The sequence below is a fragment of the Leptonotus elevatus genome, chromosome 8 (assembly GCF_054856555.1).
Source record: "Leptonotus elevatus isolate MCC_2025b chromosome 8, RoL_Lele_1.0, whole genome shotgun sequence".
In the NCBI taxonomy this organism is placed as follows: domain Eukaryota; kingdom Metazoa; phylum Chordata; class Actinopteri; order Syngnathiformes; family Syngnathidae; genus Leptonotus; species Leptonotus elevatus.
In genome coordinates, this window is record NC_141246.1 from 117,566 (window position 1) to 136,861 (window position 19,296).

The 19,296-nt window shown below is 52.9% G+C and overlaps 1 protein-coding gene across 3 annotated transcripts; it reads left to right on the plus strand.

Moving 5' to 3' along the window:
* The first annotated feature begins 785 nt into the window (after window positions 1-785).
* Window positions 786-18,652, plus strand: LOC147169045 (mechanosensitive cation channel TMEM63B-like). 3 transcript variants are annotated; one of them, XM_086082213.1, is made up of 24 exons: window positions 786-1,130; window positions 4,002-4,220; window positions 4,294-4,373; window positions 6,157-6,195; window positions 6,454-6,547; window positions 7,305-7,342; window positions 7,413-7,555; window positions 8,839-8,890; window positions 9,740-9,848; window positions 9,924-9,994; window positions 10,071-10,151; window positions 10,221-10,344; window positions 11,894-12,027; window positions 12,097-12,234; window positions 12,304-12,457; window positions 12,542-12,648; window positions 12,864-12,950; window positions 13,023-13,088; window positions 13,159-13,321; window positions 13,881-13,986; window positions 14,063-14,230; window positions 14,721-14,836; window positions 14,914-14,997; window positions 15,848-18,652. In XM_086082213.1, the coding sequence occupies exons 2-24, from the start codon at window positions 4,029-4,031 to the stop codon at window positions 16,025-16,027; spliced, it is 2,526 nt and encodes an 841-aa protein (XP_085938339.1). In that variant the 5' UTR covers window positions 786-1,130; window positions 4,002-4,028; the 3' UTR covers window positions 16,028-18,652. The 3 variants fall into 3 exon arrangements, with proteins under 3 accessions (XP_085938339.1, XP_085938340.1, XP_085938341.1); XM_086082214.1 differs by having other exon boundaries at window positions 15,851-18,652; XM_086082215.1 differs by lacking the exon at window positions 6,157-6,195 and having other exon boundaries at window positions 787-1,130.
* The last annotated feature ends 644 nt before the right edge of the window (window positions 18,653-19,296 follow it).

Genomic DNA, 19,296 nt, shown 5'->3' on the forward strand with positions numbered 1-19,296 from the left:
CGAACTGCAAGCCAACCCGCTTGTGACCACATTTGGCTTTTTTTCTGGCCCTGAAGTCGAGACAGTTTGGAACATTTCCAAATTCAGAACAAAAGCTTCCTGTTAGAAAGAAGGGGGCCCAAATGCAGGGAAAAAAAGCCTACTAGAACTTGATTTTGGGTGAAGGAGGAAAAAAGAAAAGGGTGATTGTGAACCCTTGTTGGGTGAGAGGGTGTGCACACTTGCGCAGCCACATCACCTCACTTCTTTCTTTTGCAAAAGGTTTTATGCATTTATTTGTGCTTGCGATGAAGATGCATGCATGGATCCGTTATTGGCAACTGGCAGGAATTGATCACGTTTCGTTCAACGCTCTCCAAAGGCTTGATTTCTTTGTACATTGATACACGCAGATATCAAATTAGCATGTGTATCCACTTTTTATTTGGTGGAGCGCAGTGAGATTTTTCACGTCTTACTATACAACGATATACTGCTGATATTTCATCTTTGGATTTCGGGGATAGAACTGCTTGATGTGTTTAACGAAGGACGAATGTGATTTGGGCAGAGGCCTCCTCGAGAGGCTTCCAAGGCAAAAAACAACAACAAGCCCGAAACACATGCATCGATTTGTGTGAAACGATGACATTGGCCGTTATTTGACGATCTGGAGAAACGTTTTGAAGGAATTTCTGTGGTTTTTTATGAGGACAAAAGTGCCAGTTGCTCAACGGGCCAAAATGTCGACCACTTCCATGGATTTCCTGTGGAAAGCGGCGGAGCTTTTATTGTGAAGGCGCGCTTTAACGCCCCCTGTGGGCGCCTTGCGTGCATCGCCGCGTGTCGTCCGCAGCGGCAGCAGCATCGGCGGCGGCGGACGGACGAGACGAAACGGGACGAACCGAGCCGAGCCCGGCTGAGCCGCCACACTGCCACTGCCTTTATTTTGCCACAGCGGCCGCCGGAGAGGACGAGGGCGACGAGGACGACGAGGACGAGGACGAGCAGGGAGAGCGGCGAGTGCGCCCGCCCGCTTGGCGGTCGGCGGCGATGGCGGCGATGGCGTCGGCCGGCGCGGTGCTGCGGCACGACGGCTGCGTGAGGATTTGAGGCCAGGCGAGTGAGGCGACGCCACTTCCGGTGCTCAGGTGAGGCCTGCACGCACACGCGGGCGGAGAGGCCGCGCGCGCGCGCGCCTTCCTTTGTTTCATCCGCCCCGCAGCATCACTCACGCACGCACGCACGCACGCACGCACGCAGCCTCCGGTCGGGGGTAGCGGTTGCCTGATGAGTGGCGGGGATGGTGATGGTGGTGGTGGTGGTGGTGGTGGTGGTGGTGGTGGGGGGGGGGGGGGTCTTACGTAACACGCACAGAGGACACGTAGCGGCCGCTTTGCGAGTTGGGGTTCGCTTGGGCGGGTTCGGCTCCGCTCGGCTGAGCTCGCGCGTGCCCCACTGATGTCGTGATGACGTCACATGCCGACCAGATGAGCTCTCTGCGGAAGATCACGTGAGCAAAGCCTGAAACGGCTTCGCGGGCTTATTACGAGCAAAACAACAGCAGCTTGACGACTTGATTGCTCCAAGTCCCAAAAATCTTCTCTGCACTCGCTCGTTTCGTTGTTTTTGTTTTTGTTTTTGTTTTTGTTTTGTGAAACTTGGATAAATGGAACTTATTGCGAGGCAAAAGCAGGCGAGAAGAGACCTGGAACCTTTTCTTATCTTGCCTCGCTGTTATCAGGCCGCACATGCAAGACAAATGCCGAGTCACACTCTTGACTTGCACTCAGCAAAAATGTTGACCAGGACAGACGACAACAAGTTGATGCTCATTTTTGCTTGTCTTTTTCTCCCCATTTTGAAATCATTGAAAATAAATTTGGCTTGTGATTCTTTTGTTGCTTTTATCCTGACACCAAACACGTTTTCTTTTCCGGCGCTAACTTGTACAAATCATCCAGCTGTAAAAAAGAAAGAAAGAAATATATATATAAAAAAAAGTGGTCTTGTCAACATGGCCCTCAATTTAGAATAGCGCCGCCCACCCGCCGCTAACCCTTTCAATTGTCCGCAGACGATTTGTTTGCTCAAGCCGATACGTTTCTTTTCAAATGTCTCGCTCCAAAAAAATCACTTCCTGCTTCCATCCGGCAGACAATCGGCGGCCAAAATCTTTTCCAAAAGTACAAGCTGATGTTTGTGGCGTTTTTCATTTGGAAAAAGCGCAAAGATGGTCGCTCCGCTTTGGTGGCCGCGCAAATGGGAGAAGATTTCCTCTTGACAGGCTCAATTCCGACAAGTTGAAGTTTTGTGCATTTGGATGAGCAAACGCACTTTTTTTTTACATCCTGTTTTGACGTTTGTTATAAATTCCTGAAAACGTGCGCTTTTCATTGCGTGCGCCACGTTGTCACGACGACGGCTCCCAAGTCGACCGCGAGGGCTGTCGTGTGTGGCTTGTATATTTCCAAAGTGTTTGATTGTTTTCCAAGAAAAAAGTAGGCGGCGTTTTGCGCAGCACGCCGCTTGTACGGTAAAACGATTGAGCTGCTGGACCGGCGCAAATGTTTGCCATCGTTTGCCATCGTTTGCCATCGTTTGCCATCGTTTGCCACGTGCGCCGTCTTCCAATCAACCTTGAGAATCCTCCAAGTATGCAGGCCGGACTTTATTGGAAAGGGAAATACCCTCGCGTGAACGATTTCATTCATCGTCGTTGTCCGTGGATCGGGTCATTGATCAGTTGCCCGTGAACGGATGAATCGTTCCCCGTCGTAGGGCCGGCGATGTGGCCCAAATGTCAGGTGACGTCGGGCGCTAACCCTTTTACATCAGCGTGTAAAATTACAGGGACAAATATTTTGCAGTCGTCATCAATGTGATTAGAGAAGCAAAATACATCAAAGAAATTGACAAACGAATTCGGTTGACATTTATTGCGCAAATGTCAAGTGCGAAGGACAAAAAGCTGAACTTTGAAACCAAGTCGGTTGACTTTCGTACAATTAGCCTTCGTCCGCCGGGAGTGAAGAACGCCGGCCCGTTCACTTGCATTCAATTCATCAGATCGGAAACATGCAAACGATCAATCGGATCAAATAAAGCGTCTTCAATTTGTATCATTGACATGATGTAAGAAGCCTGACTTTTAACCAGGAACCGCGTTCCTGTCAGCTGACGTACGCGGCGACGTTCCAACCAGATTTTTGTCGACTTATTGAGTTGCCGGCTTTTTGTCTTGCCGTTCAACGTGAGTTTGTCTCGGTGGTTCGTGACGCACTTGCGAGCACGGCCGAGCGACAAGCGAATCGCGCCGGCATTCGGTTTGCTGTTTTGTGACTGCGTTTTCATAGCTTAGCAATTAGCACGGCTTCCCGGCTTTGGCCCCGACTTCCTTTGGTTCCGGTCCGAACGCGACTCAAACACGTGAAGCTTCTGGCCTGCCGCCGAAGCGACGCTGAGCGACGTACGCTAACGAGGCGCCGCATGCAAAGCAAACGTTATCTTTAGCAAACGTTATCTTTAGCAAACGTTATCTTTAGCAAACGTTATCTTTGGCTTCGCCTTGCGCCGCATTAGCCGCACAGCGCAGCTTGCAAAAGAGTTTGCAACAAGCTTTCCCGGGTGAACGGTGACGCCGGCGTACAATTTGGTCATTTGGGACCGAGCAGCGCGCACGCATGTCGATGCCGACACGCCATCGACATGCGTCGCCGGCAAATTCGTGGCTTGGACTCAAGCTCGCGTCCGAGGCAAATCGTTGCAACTCATTTGAGGCCGCGTTTGATGGGCGGGATCTTCGCAGAGCTCCGAACAACATTTGTCGCAGCTTTCGTCTTGCAAACCCGTTTGGAAAATCTTGTTGACAAAAATCAAGCTTTTGCTGGCGATCCATCAGGAAATCTGGAGCACGTCCAGCGACCCGGTCCGGTCCGCGTGTCTACAAGTCCGCATCAAAGGCAACAATCAATACTTGATATCGATGAGTGTGTTTTTGCTGGCGTTGCTCGCCGCCGCAGGTGGACGGCGAGGATGCGGCGCTGAGCATGCTGCCGGTCCTAATCGTTGCCATGGCGAGCGTGGGCGGCGGGCGGGCCTGCGGCGCCCGGGACAACTGCTCGGCCGACGGCGATCTCAAAGAGTACTGCTACTCGGCGCGCATCCGCAGCACCGTGCTGCAGGGTCTACCTTTCGGCGGCGTGCCCACCGTGCTGGCGCTGGACTTCATGTGCTTCCTGGTCAGAGCGCCGCCGCGCAAAGCGCCTCGGCGGGCGGGCCCGCCTAACGCATACGCTACGTCTTCTTCTGCAGGTCTTGCTCTTCGTCTTTTCCATTTTACGGAAGGTGGCGTGGGACTACGGACGCCTGGCGCTGGTCACCGATGCCGACAGGTGAGTCACGCGCGCCGGCCGCCGCCGCGAGCAAGAATGTATTGAACGGGTGCGATCATTCATCCGCCAATCAGTAAAAGGATCGTAGCCTCGGCCCCGAAATCGCGATCGGCTGACGTTCGTCCGGCGGACTCCGACGGGCGACCCGGTTTGGCCGCAGTCCAACAAATGAACATTTGAAGCGCTCAAATCCAAATGACTTTCTTGGTCAAGCGTGTCGCGAGACGCCAGGAATTTGTCTCCGACGGGAGGAGCCGCGGTCGCGTCGCAGAAGAGCAACAATCGCGGCAAAAGAGCATTTGTGACCCGACGCAGCGCGGCGACAGGTGCGAGGAGCCAGAAGACTTTGGGATTCTGAGCCACACCTCCAAGTGGAGAAACGCAAGGCTGGCTTTTTATGCTGCGTAGCACTTTGTTGACGCCGTTCGGCGCAGGTGCCGGCAGGGAAGCCCGGACTTCCTCTTCCTCAGCCACTTCGTTCCTCCGGGGATGGGCCGGGGGTGTCCCCAGCCGGAAGATGTAGCCTCTTCAGCGTACCCTGGGTCGTACCCGGGGCCGTCCCCGTCGTGCCCAGATCGCCTCATCCAAAGCAAATGCCTGAGCCACCTCGGCTGTCCCATCTCAACGTGGGGGAGCAGTGGCCGGACTCGCCCCCCATCGCTTAAGGAGAGCCCGCACACCCTGCGGAGGGATTTTGTCGAGGTGAGGGTGCGAGGAACGGAGACGGGCCGCTAAACGCAGAGCTCGGCCTTTGGGCTCAGCTCCGAACCCAGAAACACTGGGTTTCCTCTTGAGGGCTTCCGCGGGACTTGGCCGCGACCCGCGTCGCTCCTGGAGCCAAAGTGGGATTCTTGCTGGGCACAAGTTGTTTGTTGTTGCTCACCTGCCTCCGCCATCGCTTCTTCCTCGGAAATACGCAAATCTTCTTAAATGTGTCGTATAAGGAGTCAACCCATTTCTTGAAATGGGAAAATAAAAAAAATAGGGGTAAAAGGAATCTTCCAGCAATCTTAGCTCAGTTCCAAATTTTTGACTGCTTCGGCTAGCTGCTTATTTAGCGTGTCCGCTGTCAGGACGGCGGTTAGCCAAACAAGCCGCGGCAATGCGTGTTCATGCTACGCATGACGCTAACAGGCGCCGAGAAGGCAGACTTCAAAAGAAACCTTAAAGGTCCGTAACAAAGTCGTATCTGGACATCAACGCCTCGGCTCGCTTTTGACGTCAAGTCACGACGTCAACGCTCGACTTGAAATCAAAAAAACGACTGGAGGAGGACATTTAGGGTCGGCTCCAGTCTTAGAAGCTAGCGTCATTAGCGGCAAGTTAGCCACTAAGAGTGAGAGAGCCTTGGAATGACTTTTGAAAGGAGGCACTTGAGCCGGCAAAAGCGCTCCCGCGGTTCTGACGTCACTTTGTCTCATTGGCCAAAATGGCAGCCGTTCATGGTTGGAGGGAAGAAAATCGGTTGGTGCCAAGCGCTCGTGAAATTGAAGTCAAAAATGTTCATCGTCTCAAAGTAAAAAACAGAATTGTTCATTATTGAGTTGTTTTTTTACTCTTCTGTATTTATAGTAGTTCTTTTGGAAAGTAATTATTATAATTTTTTTTATCCCAATACAATTTCTGTAGGATTTCCCAATACCAAAATAATCACTAGCTGCAGCCGGACATTGACGCAACCAGCCAATGGCTGCTCACCTTCGGTGGCTAATAGCATGCTAACATAACAGCAGCTGCGATGCTAACGATTCTTCGTGCTTGTCCCAACATGAAAACAATTCAGCCGAAGACGAGACAGGGATAACTATGAGCCGGTCAAAAGGTAACAGTGTGCGTGTGTGCGTGTGCGTGTGCGTGCGCGTGTGTGTGCGTGTGTGTGTGAGAGAGAGAGAGCGTGTGATTATTGTCCCTGTGGAATGCTAGCCAGCTAGTGAGTTAGCTCAAGGCCCGAAGATGATCTGTGAACAGGAAGTGATGTGGTGTTAGCTCCTGATCTTCGTTGTGGCGTGACGACGAGCATTTCTCGAAGCTAAGTGCTAACGGCCGAGCGCTAACAAGCCTCCTTCCGCTGTCTCCCCAGCGTGGCATCGGCGGCGTTGCACTCGGACACGCCCGAGCGCTACGAACGCCTCACGTCCGTCTCCAGCTCCGTCGACCTGGAACAACGCGACAACGTGAGCACGCTTCCTTCTCTTCTTTGCTCAGCTAGCATGCGAAGCTACACGGAAGGCTCGAGAAGACGTAAGCCGTCGGCAGACGTCGTCACGGCGACGCCTTGCGGAGCGTTGCCGTGGTGACGGATCAGCACCTTTTCATTGTAATCCGCCGGCCGCAGGTGAGGCTGATGCTAATGCTAAGCCATTTAAATAGTGAGGAGGTCAGAGGTCGGCCAAAGGGAACCTTGGAGGCTCCGCCCTCTCAGACAACATTCATGAGCTCCTTTTTCTTGGTTTTGACGTTGCATCCAAACCTCGCTTATTAGTGGGTTTTTTTTTGCTTGTTTGTTTCTTTGAACCTGATCCTCTGCTTTTTTGTGAGTTTTTTTTGTTTTGTTTTGGACCCAATTCGCTGCTTCTTCAAGTTTGTTTTACTCAATTCACTACAATTTTTTCAGAGAGATGCCAGAATGAGTATCAACTCTTGCGGCGTCACCAACGCCGATAAGTGCCGAAACTACCGCTAGCACTTTTGATATATAAAAAAACCCCGCAATGACAGATCATGTTAAAGGAAGACTTCAAGATCATTTTCTAGTTCCTGACCCTCGACGGGCCCACCTTGAAATAAGGCCGGCTGTCGAGCCGATGGCGCTGCTTGGTATCGGTGCTTGCCCATCGCTCGCGCGTTTGGTCTTGAGATGAACAGGAAGTGAGATTTGTTTTGCCGTTTGTGATGCTGCGCTTTTGTTGTGCCTTTGTTTTGTGGCTTCAGGGCTTCTGCTCGTGGCTGACGGCCATCTTCCGAATCAAGTGAGTTTCTCGCGGCCGAGCGCTGCTTTGCCGGCTGCCGTAACTGACATGTGCGCGCGCCGGCCGGCAGGGACGAGGAGATCCGGGAGAAGTGCGGCGAGGACGCGGTGCACTACTTGTCCTTCCAGCGCCACATCATCGGCCTGCTGGTGGTGGTGGGCGTCCTCTCCGTCGGCATCGTGCTGCCCGTCAACTTCTCGGGAGACCTGCTGGGTGAGAGCCGCGTCGACGCGGCCGCGCTAGCCCTGCTCGCAGTTAGCCGCATGCTAACGAGTAACCATCCACGAGGGAGGAGTCATCAGATGAATCCGCAGCTACTTTGAATGGCTTAGAGCAGGCCCAGGGGCGCCGTCCGTCCGTGCGTCCGTTTGTCCGTCCGTTTGTCCGTCCGTGCGTCCGTCCGTGCGTTTGTCCGTGCGTCCGTCCGTCCGTCCATCCGTGCGTCCGTCCGTCCGTCCGTCCGCAGTCTCGCAAGTCAGTCGTGAAATACCTGCACTTGCTTTTATTTACAGACGTGTTTGAAAATAGTGATAGTAATTGAATTATTATTCGATGATGTAGTTCATTTCATATACAGGAAGTCCTCAAGTTACAGCCGAGTTTGAGGACCGGGCTTGAGAAGCACTGCGCTGCAGAACGCTGTCACATGACCTGAATGTGCCATCAGAACCCCTGCGGCGTGTTAGAGTTTCTGGCTCAGGAAAAGCTCCAACATGTTTCCGATATTGAACTTGATCAAGTCCGGTACTGATCCTGTGACCGTTCGCAGCTGCTGGTGTTCCTGATTTGTGACAGTTTTGTGGTGGGCTTGCGGGGGGACGCAGGCCCCCCCGGGTGAGCACTGAGCAGGAGGGAGGGCTGGTCCGGCTGCAGGAGGCGCGGCAAGGAGGAGACACCATCCAAGTGGACTTGACGTGCTGTCCAGTCTTCAAGGTTGCCTAATTCTTATTGGTTGGGGTCGGCTGTTGATGTTCAGCAGGAAGGAGAGGAGAGCAGCGCGTTTGCTACGGCAGGGCCGGACCCGGACCCGGACCCGGACCCGGACCCGGACCGATCGCTGCCGTTGGATCTCGTGGTAGCAAAGAATAGAAAAAAGCGCATTTGTCCTCAAACGTGTCCTCTCATCCTCTCCTGTCCTGTCCTACGCGGTCCTGTCCGTCCCTCACAGGTTGCGTCCCGTATAGAAGCCGAGTCCAATATGACGGCGGTCTACGTAGCCGACGTGTACCAGAATTTCTTTCGTGCTTTTTTTGTGCTACAGCTGGCATCCTGTCCTCACGTCTTTATTTTTCTTTTCCGTCTCTCCCCTCTTCAATCTTGTTCTGCCCAACTCAATAAATATGCAAACGGCAACGGCGGCAGCATTTAGAAAAACAAAACTGGCAAGTCGCCCACAGGACTGCGCGTCTGATGCAAATGTAGAGATTGAATTAATGTTACTAAAATTGGGACTCCACATCTTGACTATTTGGATTATTATTTTTTTTTTTTTCCAGAAAACAACGCCTACAGCTTCGGCCGCACTACAATAGCCAATCTGAAGTCCGGGTGAGTTTTCTCTTTTGCCTTTTCGTGTCCCCATCGCTTGATTTGGAGGATGTGCCGGGAGGCGTATCGTTCCGATAGCAAATGTCGTGCGTTCATTCGAGGGAAAAAAATCAGTGGGATGAACGCAAGTTTGTCATAAAGTGTGACTTGATTGGTCAAGCCCGGGTTGCGCTGCTGCCGTCTCGGGCGTTCCGTTACCGTAGCGACCGAGCGGACTCAATACCTCACGCACAAAATTGACAAACAAACGAGTGTTACTTTGTCGCACTGCACGGTTGTCATCAGTGGCGCCGTTCAAAAGGAGCAAAAGAAGAAGCGGGATTTTTTCCCACCAAACAGCGATCGGCTGACAATGAGCTGCATGGCTCCTATTCGATCGATCGATCGATCGTCCATTGGAAATTCCGTTGGCAAACGGGTTGCGTTAGCGCTACCTATTGGAAATGTGGCGCCCGGAAATATTTGGGAAAGCAATTTCATCCATTTGAAGTGCATGAATGTCGTCTGGCAACTTTCATGCCCATTTGAAATGTTTGAAGTCTTTTAAAGCCATTTCAAAACGTGTGCCATTGGAAGCCGGCGAAGTACGGCGCCGTTGCGTTTTTGACCCCTAACGAGACGAAAAGCTAACAAACGTGTTGGATGTCGGTCTCGAGGCCACCTGAGACCCCAAAGGAAGTGAAAGTGGCGGCGGCGCGTACGGCGGCCTCCAAATCCTCTTTCCGGGCTTTCCCAGTCAAGTCACAAAGTTTGCGATGGCCGCCGGTATGGTTGACGCAACGGCGCGCTTGCTGCGGGCGGGCCGGCCGCGTTGTGGGCTGCCAAACGAGCGCTTGTGTGCGCCTTCAGGACCAACCTGCTGTGGCTGCACACGTCCTTCGCCTTCCTGTACCTGCTGCTCACCGTCTACAGCATGAGGCGGCACACGTCCAAGATGCACTACAAGGAGGACGACCTGGTGAGATCGGCACGCACGGCAAGCGCACGCCAAGCGCACGCTAAGCTAACCGACGCTCATTTGCGCGCGTGGCAGGTGAAGCGCACGTTATTCATCAACGGCATCTCCAAGTACGCCGAAGAGAGTCAGATCAAGCAACACTTTGAGTACGTTCTCGCTGTTAGCATGTTCGCAATGTTAGCATTTCAGCACGTTAGCGTGTGGCTCCTCCGTCCGATTCAGGCAGGCGTACGAGAACTGCGTGGTTCTGGAAGCTCGGATCTGCTACAACGTGGCCAAGCTGATGTCTCTGAACGCCGAGAGGTGAGCGGCATCCCGCCATCCCGTTAGCTCGGCCGCGTGCGTCTTCAAGCGTTTGATCCGGCGCCGCAGGAAGAAGACGGAGCGCAGTAAGAAGTTCTTCACCGACCTGATGGCCAAGGAGCACGTTCCCACCATGATCAACCCCAAACCCTGCGGACATCTCTGCTGCTGCGCCATCGCCGGCTGCGAGGAGGTCAGCCTTCCTTTCCGCCCGACACTTAACTGACACCTCGGCATCGGCGAGCCCGCATGCCGACGAGCCCACTTTTGTGCTCACGGATTGTGGACTTTTGGGCCGGGAGATGTTTGGACTTTTGGGCCGGGCGATATAACCCCAAAATAACGTGACGATTTCCGTTTCTGGATGATTACTAGCGGCGCAACGGATCATAAAAGTCACGGTTCGGATCAGATCACGGATCGGAGTCACAGATCGGATCGTTTTTCCGATCAGCAAAAAAATATATATCAATAGTACTTTGCATTTATTTATGATTGTAAAGCGCTTTTCCCCCATTAAATAAAAATAAATAAATTCAAGATGCCTTTTATACGAGGCAGAACATTCTCCTTTTTACATGCTTCATGTGGAAAATAACAAGGTATTAATGGCTTAAAGTTGTGTTCTTATAATCTAAACCGCGACGTTTGACATTTTGAGTTGAACGTTTTCTTTTTTAATGGGCAAAAGTGTTTTGCAAAGTAAATGAAGACAAAGTTCTATTTATCATTTACGTAACGTGCAATTTAAGGCACATTCCCTTCCTTGAAACATGGAGAGTGAATTCCAAAGTGGGCGTGGTCCAGAATATTGAAAAAGAACTCAAGTAAGCCAAGCAAGTGTTGCTTTGCTCCGTTTTCGAAGCCCTTTCAAGCCTTCAGCTTCAGTTTTATGATGAAGCTGAAATAAAGGCCAGTTTGGAGGAGACACAAAAAGAACAATAGCAAGCGACTCGCACTTGAGGAGGAGGTCACGTGATGCGCTCGTTGGTCACGTGATGCGCTCGCCACCCACGTCGGAGACTTCTGCCGTAAGAAATGACGGCGTGATTAATTGGCGCTTTCGTAGCGTTCCTAAATTAGCGATTGAACGTGAGTTCGGGATACGACAACGACGATGTCAAGCAACTACGATAAAGTAACGTCGAAAAGGGAAGCCAAGCGACGCCAGGACGTGGGCGAATTTCAAAGTAAAAGCATTTGCTTGACTGTATTTGGTCAACTTTATTTTCAATTTGGGCTTAGCGTGTTACGTTGAGTATGTTTGCGCTTCCTTCACAGGTCAGAATGATATTGACTGTGAATGCGCACTTTGGTCTTGTTTCGTTTTTCTCCCCCACCAACCAATCGGTGGATCGGGCGTGATCCGAACCAACCGCCGATCAATGACGATCCGTTGCGCCGCTAAAAAGCCAACAAACGATTCTTTCAAGGTTTCATTCATTCAAAAATCATTCCTGTGCACATTGTGAGTCCGTTTCAAGATTAACTTCACATTTTAAAAGGCACAATTGCGTAACTCGCGTAAGCAGCCATTCACAAAATGTCTTTCCTTGAAATGTCCTTCATTCCTCAGAATCGTGCAAAAACACGTTTCCAAGACAACTGGACAGCTTTTAGTGTATTTGACCCACGTCAGCATTGCGCAACAATTTGAATTTGAAAATGGCAAATGGATTTGTTTTACGATAAGACGGACTGAGGATTGCAGCAGCAAGTTGGTGTGCGCCTTTTGCCGGCAGGAGGAGGCGGTCAGCTTCTACACCAAGCGGGAGGCCAAACTGAAGGAGGAGTACCGGAAGGAGAAGGAGAAGGTCCACACCAAACCTCTGGGCATGGCCTTCGTCACCTTCCAAAACGAGGCCATGACCGCCATGTAAGACGCCCGTCAGTCGGCGTCCCGGACCGCCCGCCCGACTCCTGACCCGTCATCCTGTCCCGGCAGAATCCTGAAGGACTTTAACGCCTGCCAGGTCCAAGGTTGCCGCTGCCGGCAGGAGCCGCGATCCTCGCAGTTCAGCGAAGCGCTTCACGCGCACAACTGGACCGTCTCGTACGCGCCGGACCCGCAGAACGTGCGCTGGTGGGTCCCGCCGGCTCGCCGCCCGCCGTGGCTGACCTCTGCTGACCTCTGCTGTGTGTTGTCCCTCAGGGAGCACCTGTCGCTGGGCGGAGTCTCTTGGTGGATCCGCTGCCTGATCATCAACTGCATCTTGTTCCTGCTGCTCTTCTTCCTCACGACGCCCGCCATCATCATCTCCACCATGGACAAGTTCAACGTCACCAAGCCGGTGGAGTACCTCAACGTGAGAGCCGGCGCAGCGCAACCCGGCCGCCGGTACCGCCGATGCTGGCGCCGCGCCGCTTGTGACCCGCTTGTGCCTCCGCAGAATCCTATCGTGACCCAGTTCTTCCCCACGCTCCTCCTGTGGGCCTTCTCCGCCCTGCTGCCGACCATCGTCTACTACTCGGCCTTCTTCGAGGCGCACTGGACCAGGTCTCCAGCGGCACCGCACCGCGAGTCCCTAGACCGCTTAGCGTATCAAATTGTACCACGAGGCCACTATCTGTCCTCAGTCGCCATTTCTAATCCAAAGACTACTTTTAGTTGCCGGACTAATAATTGTAAAGTCTGACTTGGAGGTGTGCGTGCGTGCGTGCGTGTGTGTGTGCGTGTGCGTGCCTGCGTGCGTGCGTGTGCGTGGCACTCAGGTCTGTAGAAAACCGGACCACGATGCACAAGTGCTACACCTTCCTGATCTTTATGGTTCTTCTGCTGCCCTCTCTTGGCCTGAGCAGGTAATGCTGCTGTTCGTCAGCTGCGTTGTTTAAAATGATGCCGACCTGCGATTGCGCGTGCGTCTTTTCCAGCCTGGATGTTTTCTTCCGTTGGCTCTTTGACAAGAAGTTCTTGGCCAATGGCACCGTCCGCTTCGAGTAAGTGCGCAGTATTGGCCTTCCTTCTTCTTCACCGCGAGTCAGCCGCCTTGTGCGCGTTGTCCCTCAGGTGCGTGTTCCTGCCCGACAACGGCGCCTTCTTCGTCAACTACGTGATCGCGTCCGCCTTCATCGGGAACGCCATGGACCTGCTCCGGATCCCGGGCCTCCTCATGTACATGATTCGACTGTGCTTGGCGCCGTCTGCCGCAGACAGACGCAACGTCAAGAGGGTGAGCGCGCGCACCGGACCGCTACACAAGGACGAGGCCTGGACCGGGTCCAGGTGGCCAGATGCGGGCCAGGTTACGAAAGATCGGGTCCGGAAGGCCAGATACTAACTAAAGCTAGAGGACCAAGAAGGCCAGATGGCCTGACCGGGTTTATCAAACCAGGCCAGATCCAGACTGAGGCTAAGAAGTCCAGAAGGCCATACGCTAACCTGGTCAAAAAGATCCTAGTTGGGTCTGAAAGACCGAGTCAACTTCCTTAAAGTTACTTCTATTGGGCTTTCAAAGTGCCGTAGCTGTCACAAAGCGCTTTACAGAAGCGCATAACATTAACAATAATTCAATCAAGGCCTGGTCCAAACCAGTTTTTGTCAGACAAGGTCCAAATGCTCTGTCCAGACTGGAGGACAATCCAGGTCCATGAGACCAGATGTAGAAAACCAGGTCTGGAAGGGCAGATCCTAACTAGTCCTAAGAAGGCCGGGTCCTGACCGGGTGCGAAAGACCAGGCCCGGAAGGCCGGATCGCGGCCTTTGACTAACGTGACTCGCTGTTGTGTCAGCATCAAGCGTACGAGTTCCAGTTCGGGGCGGCGTACGCGTGGATCATGAACGTCTTCACGGTGGTCATGGCCTACAGCATCACCTGCCCCATCATCGTGCCCTTCGGTGAGTGCGGCGGTCGCGGCGTGGCGGACGCGGCGCCCCGGCCTAACCCCGCCCCCGTCCGTCTGCCCCCCGTCAGGCCTGATGTACATGCTTCTCAAGCACCTGGTGGACCGCTACAACATGTACTACGCGTACCTGCCGTCCAAGCTGGACAAGAAGATCCACTCCGGCGCCGTGACGCAGGTGGTGGCGGCGCCCATCTTGTGCCTCTTCTGGCTGCTCTTCTTCTCCACCATGCGGACAGGTGAGGCCGTCGCTCGCTCGCCTCCCTCCTCTTCCCGCTTCTGCGGCGACGTGAAAGATGCCGAACGGGCTCGGCTCGGCCATTTTGGAAACGGCCGCTAAAAATGGCACGGTCGTGATTGGGCACGAGTGAACGATTGGCGAGGCGGTCCGAATTGCGGTCATTCACTCGTTCCCGCCGGTGGCATCGGCACACTTGGCGCCGTGACAAAAGTCCCCCAAAATGGCCGCCTGCCAAAATGCGTTGGAAATGGCGTGAAAAGAAAAGTTGGCGGGGATGGGGACCGGTTGCAAATTTCTTTTCACGTTTTACAAAATGTCAATGAAATCCAAAAAAGACAAAAAGGCCAGCAGAGAAGTTCACGTCTCAATCGTTGGCGTATCGGCCGATAGATTGTGAACGGCGATACGCTTTGAAACGGCAAAAAGGATCCGCCCCAACCGCTTGGCGTGCTGTAAAAGGCATTTTGTTGCGCGGCCCTCGCGCGCAGGTTTCGAGACGCCCACGTCGGTCTTCACGCTGGCGGTCCTGGTGGTGACCATCGTGGTGTGCTTGTCGCACGTCTGCTTCGGCCACTTCAAGTACCTGAGCGCCCACAACTACAAGGTGCGTCCGTCCGCCGTCCGCCGTCCGTCCGCCGTCCGTCCGCCAGCCGGCGCTCACTTGACCTTGTCGCACGCTAGATCGACACCAAGGACTCGGACGCCGAAGTGGTGGAGAACGGACGCCCGGCCCGCAGCTCCGCCTCCCCGCTGTCCAAATCGCAGGTGAGAACTTCTCAAAAGACGTTTGCCGCTCGTGCGGACGGCTTCCAAGTTGAAGGCGACGCCGTCTGTCACTTTCTTGGCCACGTGCTCAATAGGGTTTAGGTCAGGTTTTGCTCTTTCGGTTCACGGTCCTGACACAAGACCCGTGACCCGACACGGGCCAGCGGCGTCTTTCTCCCTTGACCGATCCACATGTCAGTGCAGCCTGCGCAGGTGCGAGGCACCCGAACGAGCAAAGCTGAGCGGACGAGAGCCTCGTCCAGGAACGTGTTCTTGTCTTGATCTTTGGCTCCGCCTCTGCTGCCATCTGACACCCGTGGACCTTCTTGACCTTGGAGTTCAGTCTTCATTTTGCCGGCAGTTCTTCTGGGATCTTTTGCTACCATTGGTTTCTTCCGTCTCTTCAATTTTGTCCATGCGGGTTGCTGAAGACCTCAAACGAAAGTTTTCTGCTTCACTTCCTCCGGCCAATGTTTAGCGCGGTACAAAACCTCCCAGTGACGACTTGTCACCTTTTCTGCTCGATGATCATTTTCAGACTTTTCTAGCGTTTGCAACTGCCAACCTTTTTCCCAGGCCTGTTTGAGGAGCTCTTTTTTTATGGCAACCATTTTGCCTGCCGGCTACCGTGGAGGAGGTCTTGAGGGAGCGCAACTTTGCGCACCTCCTTCACTCTCAAGAAAGACATTATTCCTTGCGTGCCTGCTTGTGTCCCGCGTCACATGCAAGAGACTTTGAATGTCCTCTTGAGACGTCTTTCATTTCAAAAAATGGACCTTTTCAAACAAGCCGCAGTCAAATGCAGATTAGCGCCGTGTGGCTAACATGCTAACGCTCTGTGTTCCCCCAGCAGCAGATGTACATCGCGCAGGTGCTCCAGGACCCCAACTCGGACGAGCCAGGCGGCGGGGGCGAGGAGGACCGGGCGTCGTCCCAGGACGACGACATGCTCAACGGCGGCAACAACATCAACGAGGCGGATTTCCACTCGGGGGAGGACAGTCTGATCGCAAACGAGGTCCGCCAGTAACTGCCGGTGGAGCTCCACGGAGGGGGCGGAGGCACTCCACGGTCCTCGCCACCACGCGTTGCTAGCCAGCCAGCTAATTAGCTAGCTAGCTGGCTGGCCGGCTAACGCCACCGCACTCGCGAGGCTCCTCCCCTTCCGAGCCTGAAGACTTGACCCTGACCGTTGTCGTGGACACCAAAGACCCATCACCCAACCGGAAGTGCGTCCGCTCGCCTGGCCGCCGCCGCCGCCGCCATCCGTCGTCTCTCTCATCCGTCGGCTGCTCAGGAGTTCTCTGCGCGTCCGCCGCTTCTGACTCGTCCGGAACCAGTCGGCGGACCTTCAGAGGTCACACGAATCATCCGACTGCCCCGGCGGCCTTTTGGCGCCCGGTCGTCCGCCGTGATGGGACGTAAATGACTGGTCGCGACTCACGAATGCGACTCGCGACTCGGCCCGGACTGTTAAATGTGTCCAAGTCGCACGTTGGACCTCCCGTATGAAAGGCGTCACGACTGGTTTCGAATCGTCGGACCTCCTGCCAGGCCTTGGCGGCGAGCGGACCAAAGGCCGAGATGTGGCGACTCCAGATTGGCTGGTTTAGGGTTATTAACCCTGAAGGGGATTCGGAGGACGAAAACGCACATTGAACTTCTGACGTCACGACTGAACTCATGTTGTTCTTGTTCTTTTCACATATGCTAGCGGGTGCAAGCTAACGCGCGTGCTAACGTTGTTATGCGACAAGATTGTTTTGGGATCTTCTGATATCATAAACCAGCTTCTGTGTGGATTGTGTAGGATGTCCCGCCTGTTAGCCTAGCTTAGCACAGAGAGGTTAGCACACAGCGCACAGCGTGTTGTTAGCTTCATGTGTCGTACATGGACGCGACACCAGCGGGCGGTGCCTGTTCATGAGATCGCTACAAACAGCAAGTTGTGTTAAAAAAATGGCTAGCTAAGTGACTTGCTAGCACTAGCTTAGCATGTCTACAAGGCTTCTGGAGACCTCTTCGGCTCCAAAGCCCGATAAAGCTCCAAATATTATGTTTGGAATCTGGCGTTTGGTCATATGCTAAGCTAGGCTAACTGCACTTTCTTTGACGGCTGTTCCCTGGCACCGATATTTATTTATTTATTTATTTTTGTCTTCTGTTTGGAGTGAAAAAACGGCATGCTCGTCTTGAATTGCAACAAGTGACTAGCTAGCTGATGTTAGCAAAACTGGCAAAAGCATTTATTTTGCGTCGCTTCGGAAGAAGCCGACGTGATATGGACACACGCCCTTTCCCGCCAGTTGCGGTTGCCTTGGCAACAGAAACAGCAAATGATGCAGCCATTTGAAGAAGATGGACAGACATGTCTCAGGTGTGGGTTTTTTCCTGAAATAATGTTTACATTGCGTTTAGTTTTTTGTGTGCGTGTGTACGCAGAGCTGATCTATGAAAGCTGTGGTGACCTACAGGAAAGATCTCGGGATCTTTGGGGGGGGGGGGGGGGGGGCTACAAGCTGGAGACACTGGCTGCTGTGTGCTGACCTTTACGTTGACGTCCCAAAAAGTCTTTCCTCATTGGATGCCATGCAGTTTCACCAAGTGTTTGGCTTTCTGGCTTCACAATAAAAGCGTCTCCACGTTGCAAGTGTGGGAGGGGCAAGAAAATGGACACTTTGCACAGCTTCTTTGTGTTCCCGTCTTCCACGAATGGACAAACGGACGAATGCAGGTGTGCCTGAGCTCCCTAACTTTGACGAGTCGACGGCCGTGGCCGTTCATCAGTTTGGCCTCTCGTGAACGACAGGACACAAAAGTGGTGTTGAGTTCAGGGACGAAAGAAGCCGATGTGGAAAGCCCAAAAAGATCTGATAGTGATCATCAAATCCGTTGACGAGATCCACATTTTCAAAATGTTTTGAGATAGCTTGTCCACATTTTCATGTCATCTTCTGTCATTTCCTCAGTGAAAGGAGACGTATTATCTTTGTGTTGAACCAAACCGAGTCATTTGCTTTTAATTGGGGGGGGGGGGGGGGGGGTGACTTCTGCTTTTTCTACATTGTCCATTTATAATGTCCTGGTTTGGAATAAAGGGATGGACATGAGAACATTTTGTAAATGAGTCTAACAAACAATAATTGTTAGTTGCTGGCCGCGAGAACTTTTTGATGTGGAAACAAGTTGGGTTGACCCGGCGGGACGCAAGCGTGTTGACGCTTCCGATGATGGGAACGCCGCCTCCTTGTTTAGATGGTCCAGTCCACGCGTGAACTTCCTGCAGGCCACCTTTCAATGGAAAAAGTTGCGATCAGCACCTCCGCTGATTTTTATTGTGAAGGGACGGGAAATTGAAAACATTGACACGTGAGATTTTATTTAAAAAAAAATAATTGGGGGGGGGTATCTTTTTCTTCTGGGAATGATTTGAAGATGAGAATGAGCGACAGCTGCTGACAAAGCGTGTAAAATAAAGTCCATGCAAATGTGTGTAAATAAAAAGGTCGATGTCCAAGCGCACTGACCGCCCACAATGTGTGGCGTCTTGTCTCACTCACGCTAACCTTTGATTTCATTTATTGCTGTGACCATTTCTTTTCACTTGTATGCTACTTCTTTATGTCAACCGATCAATAAAATGTCTCATCAGTCAGCGTGGACGTCCCATGTTTGGCAGCAGTTGCTTCGTCCATCTGTACGATTCGGGGTCCTTCTCGCCTTCGGGTTTTGACTTTTGCTTTGCGGCAAATGAATCGCAATCTTTGTCTCATGTTGGATCAGCTCAAGCGGAAGTCCCGCCTCACTTTCAACTCAAATTACGGGAAGGCTCGTACAAGAACAGGTTAAGGCAGGGGTGGGCAAGTTGGGTCCCAGAGAGCCGCAGTCCAGCATGTGTTTGATGTCTCCCTCCTCCAACACAGCTGAGAGGCTCCTGCACAACGTAACGATGAGCTGATGATTTGAAACACCTGGGTCGGAGGCAGGAGACACCGAAAGCACGCAGGACTGCGGCTCTCTCGGACCCAATTTGCCTATCCCTGGGTTAAGGGAGCGATCGTTTGAATTCAACCCATGGCAAAGTACAGGCAGCTCAGCTGAGTCGCCTTCATTTTGGCCTGAAGCCTGAGCTGCAAAATGTAAATTCACTAATAAAAGAATGGCAGAGCAAGCAAAGCAACATGCCGGAGCGTTAACAACCAACACTAAACGATGCTTGAAATCAAATACGCACAACTGGAGTCAATTTGCGCATGCATGTGAGGAGTGGCAGCCAGCACGCGCAGTCTGTGGCGCATG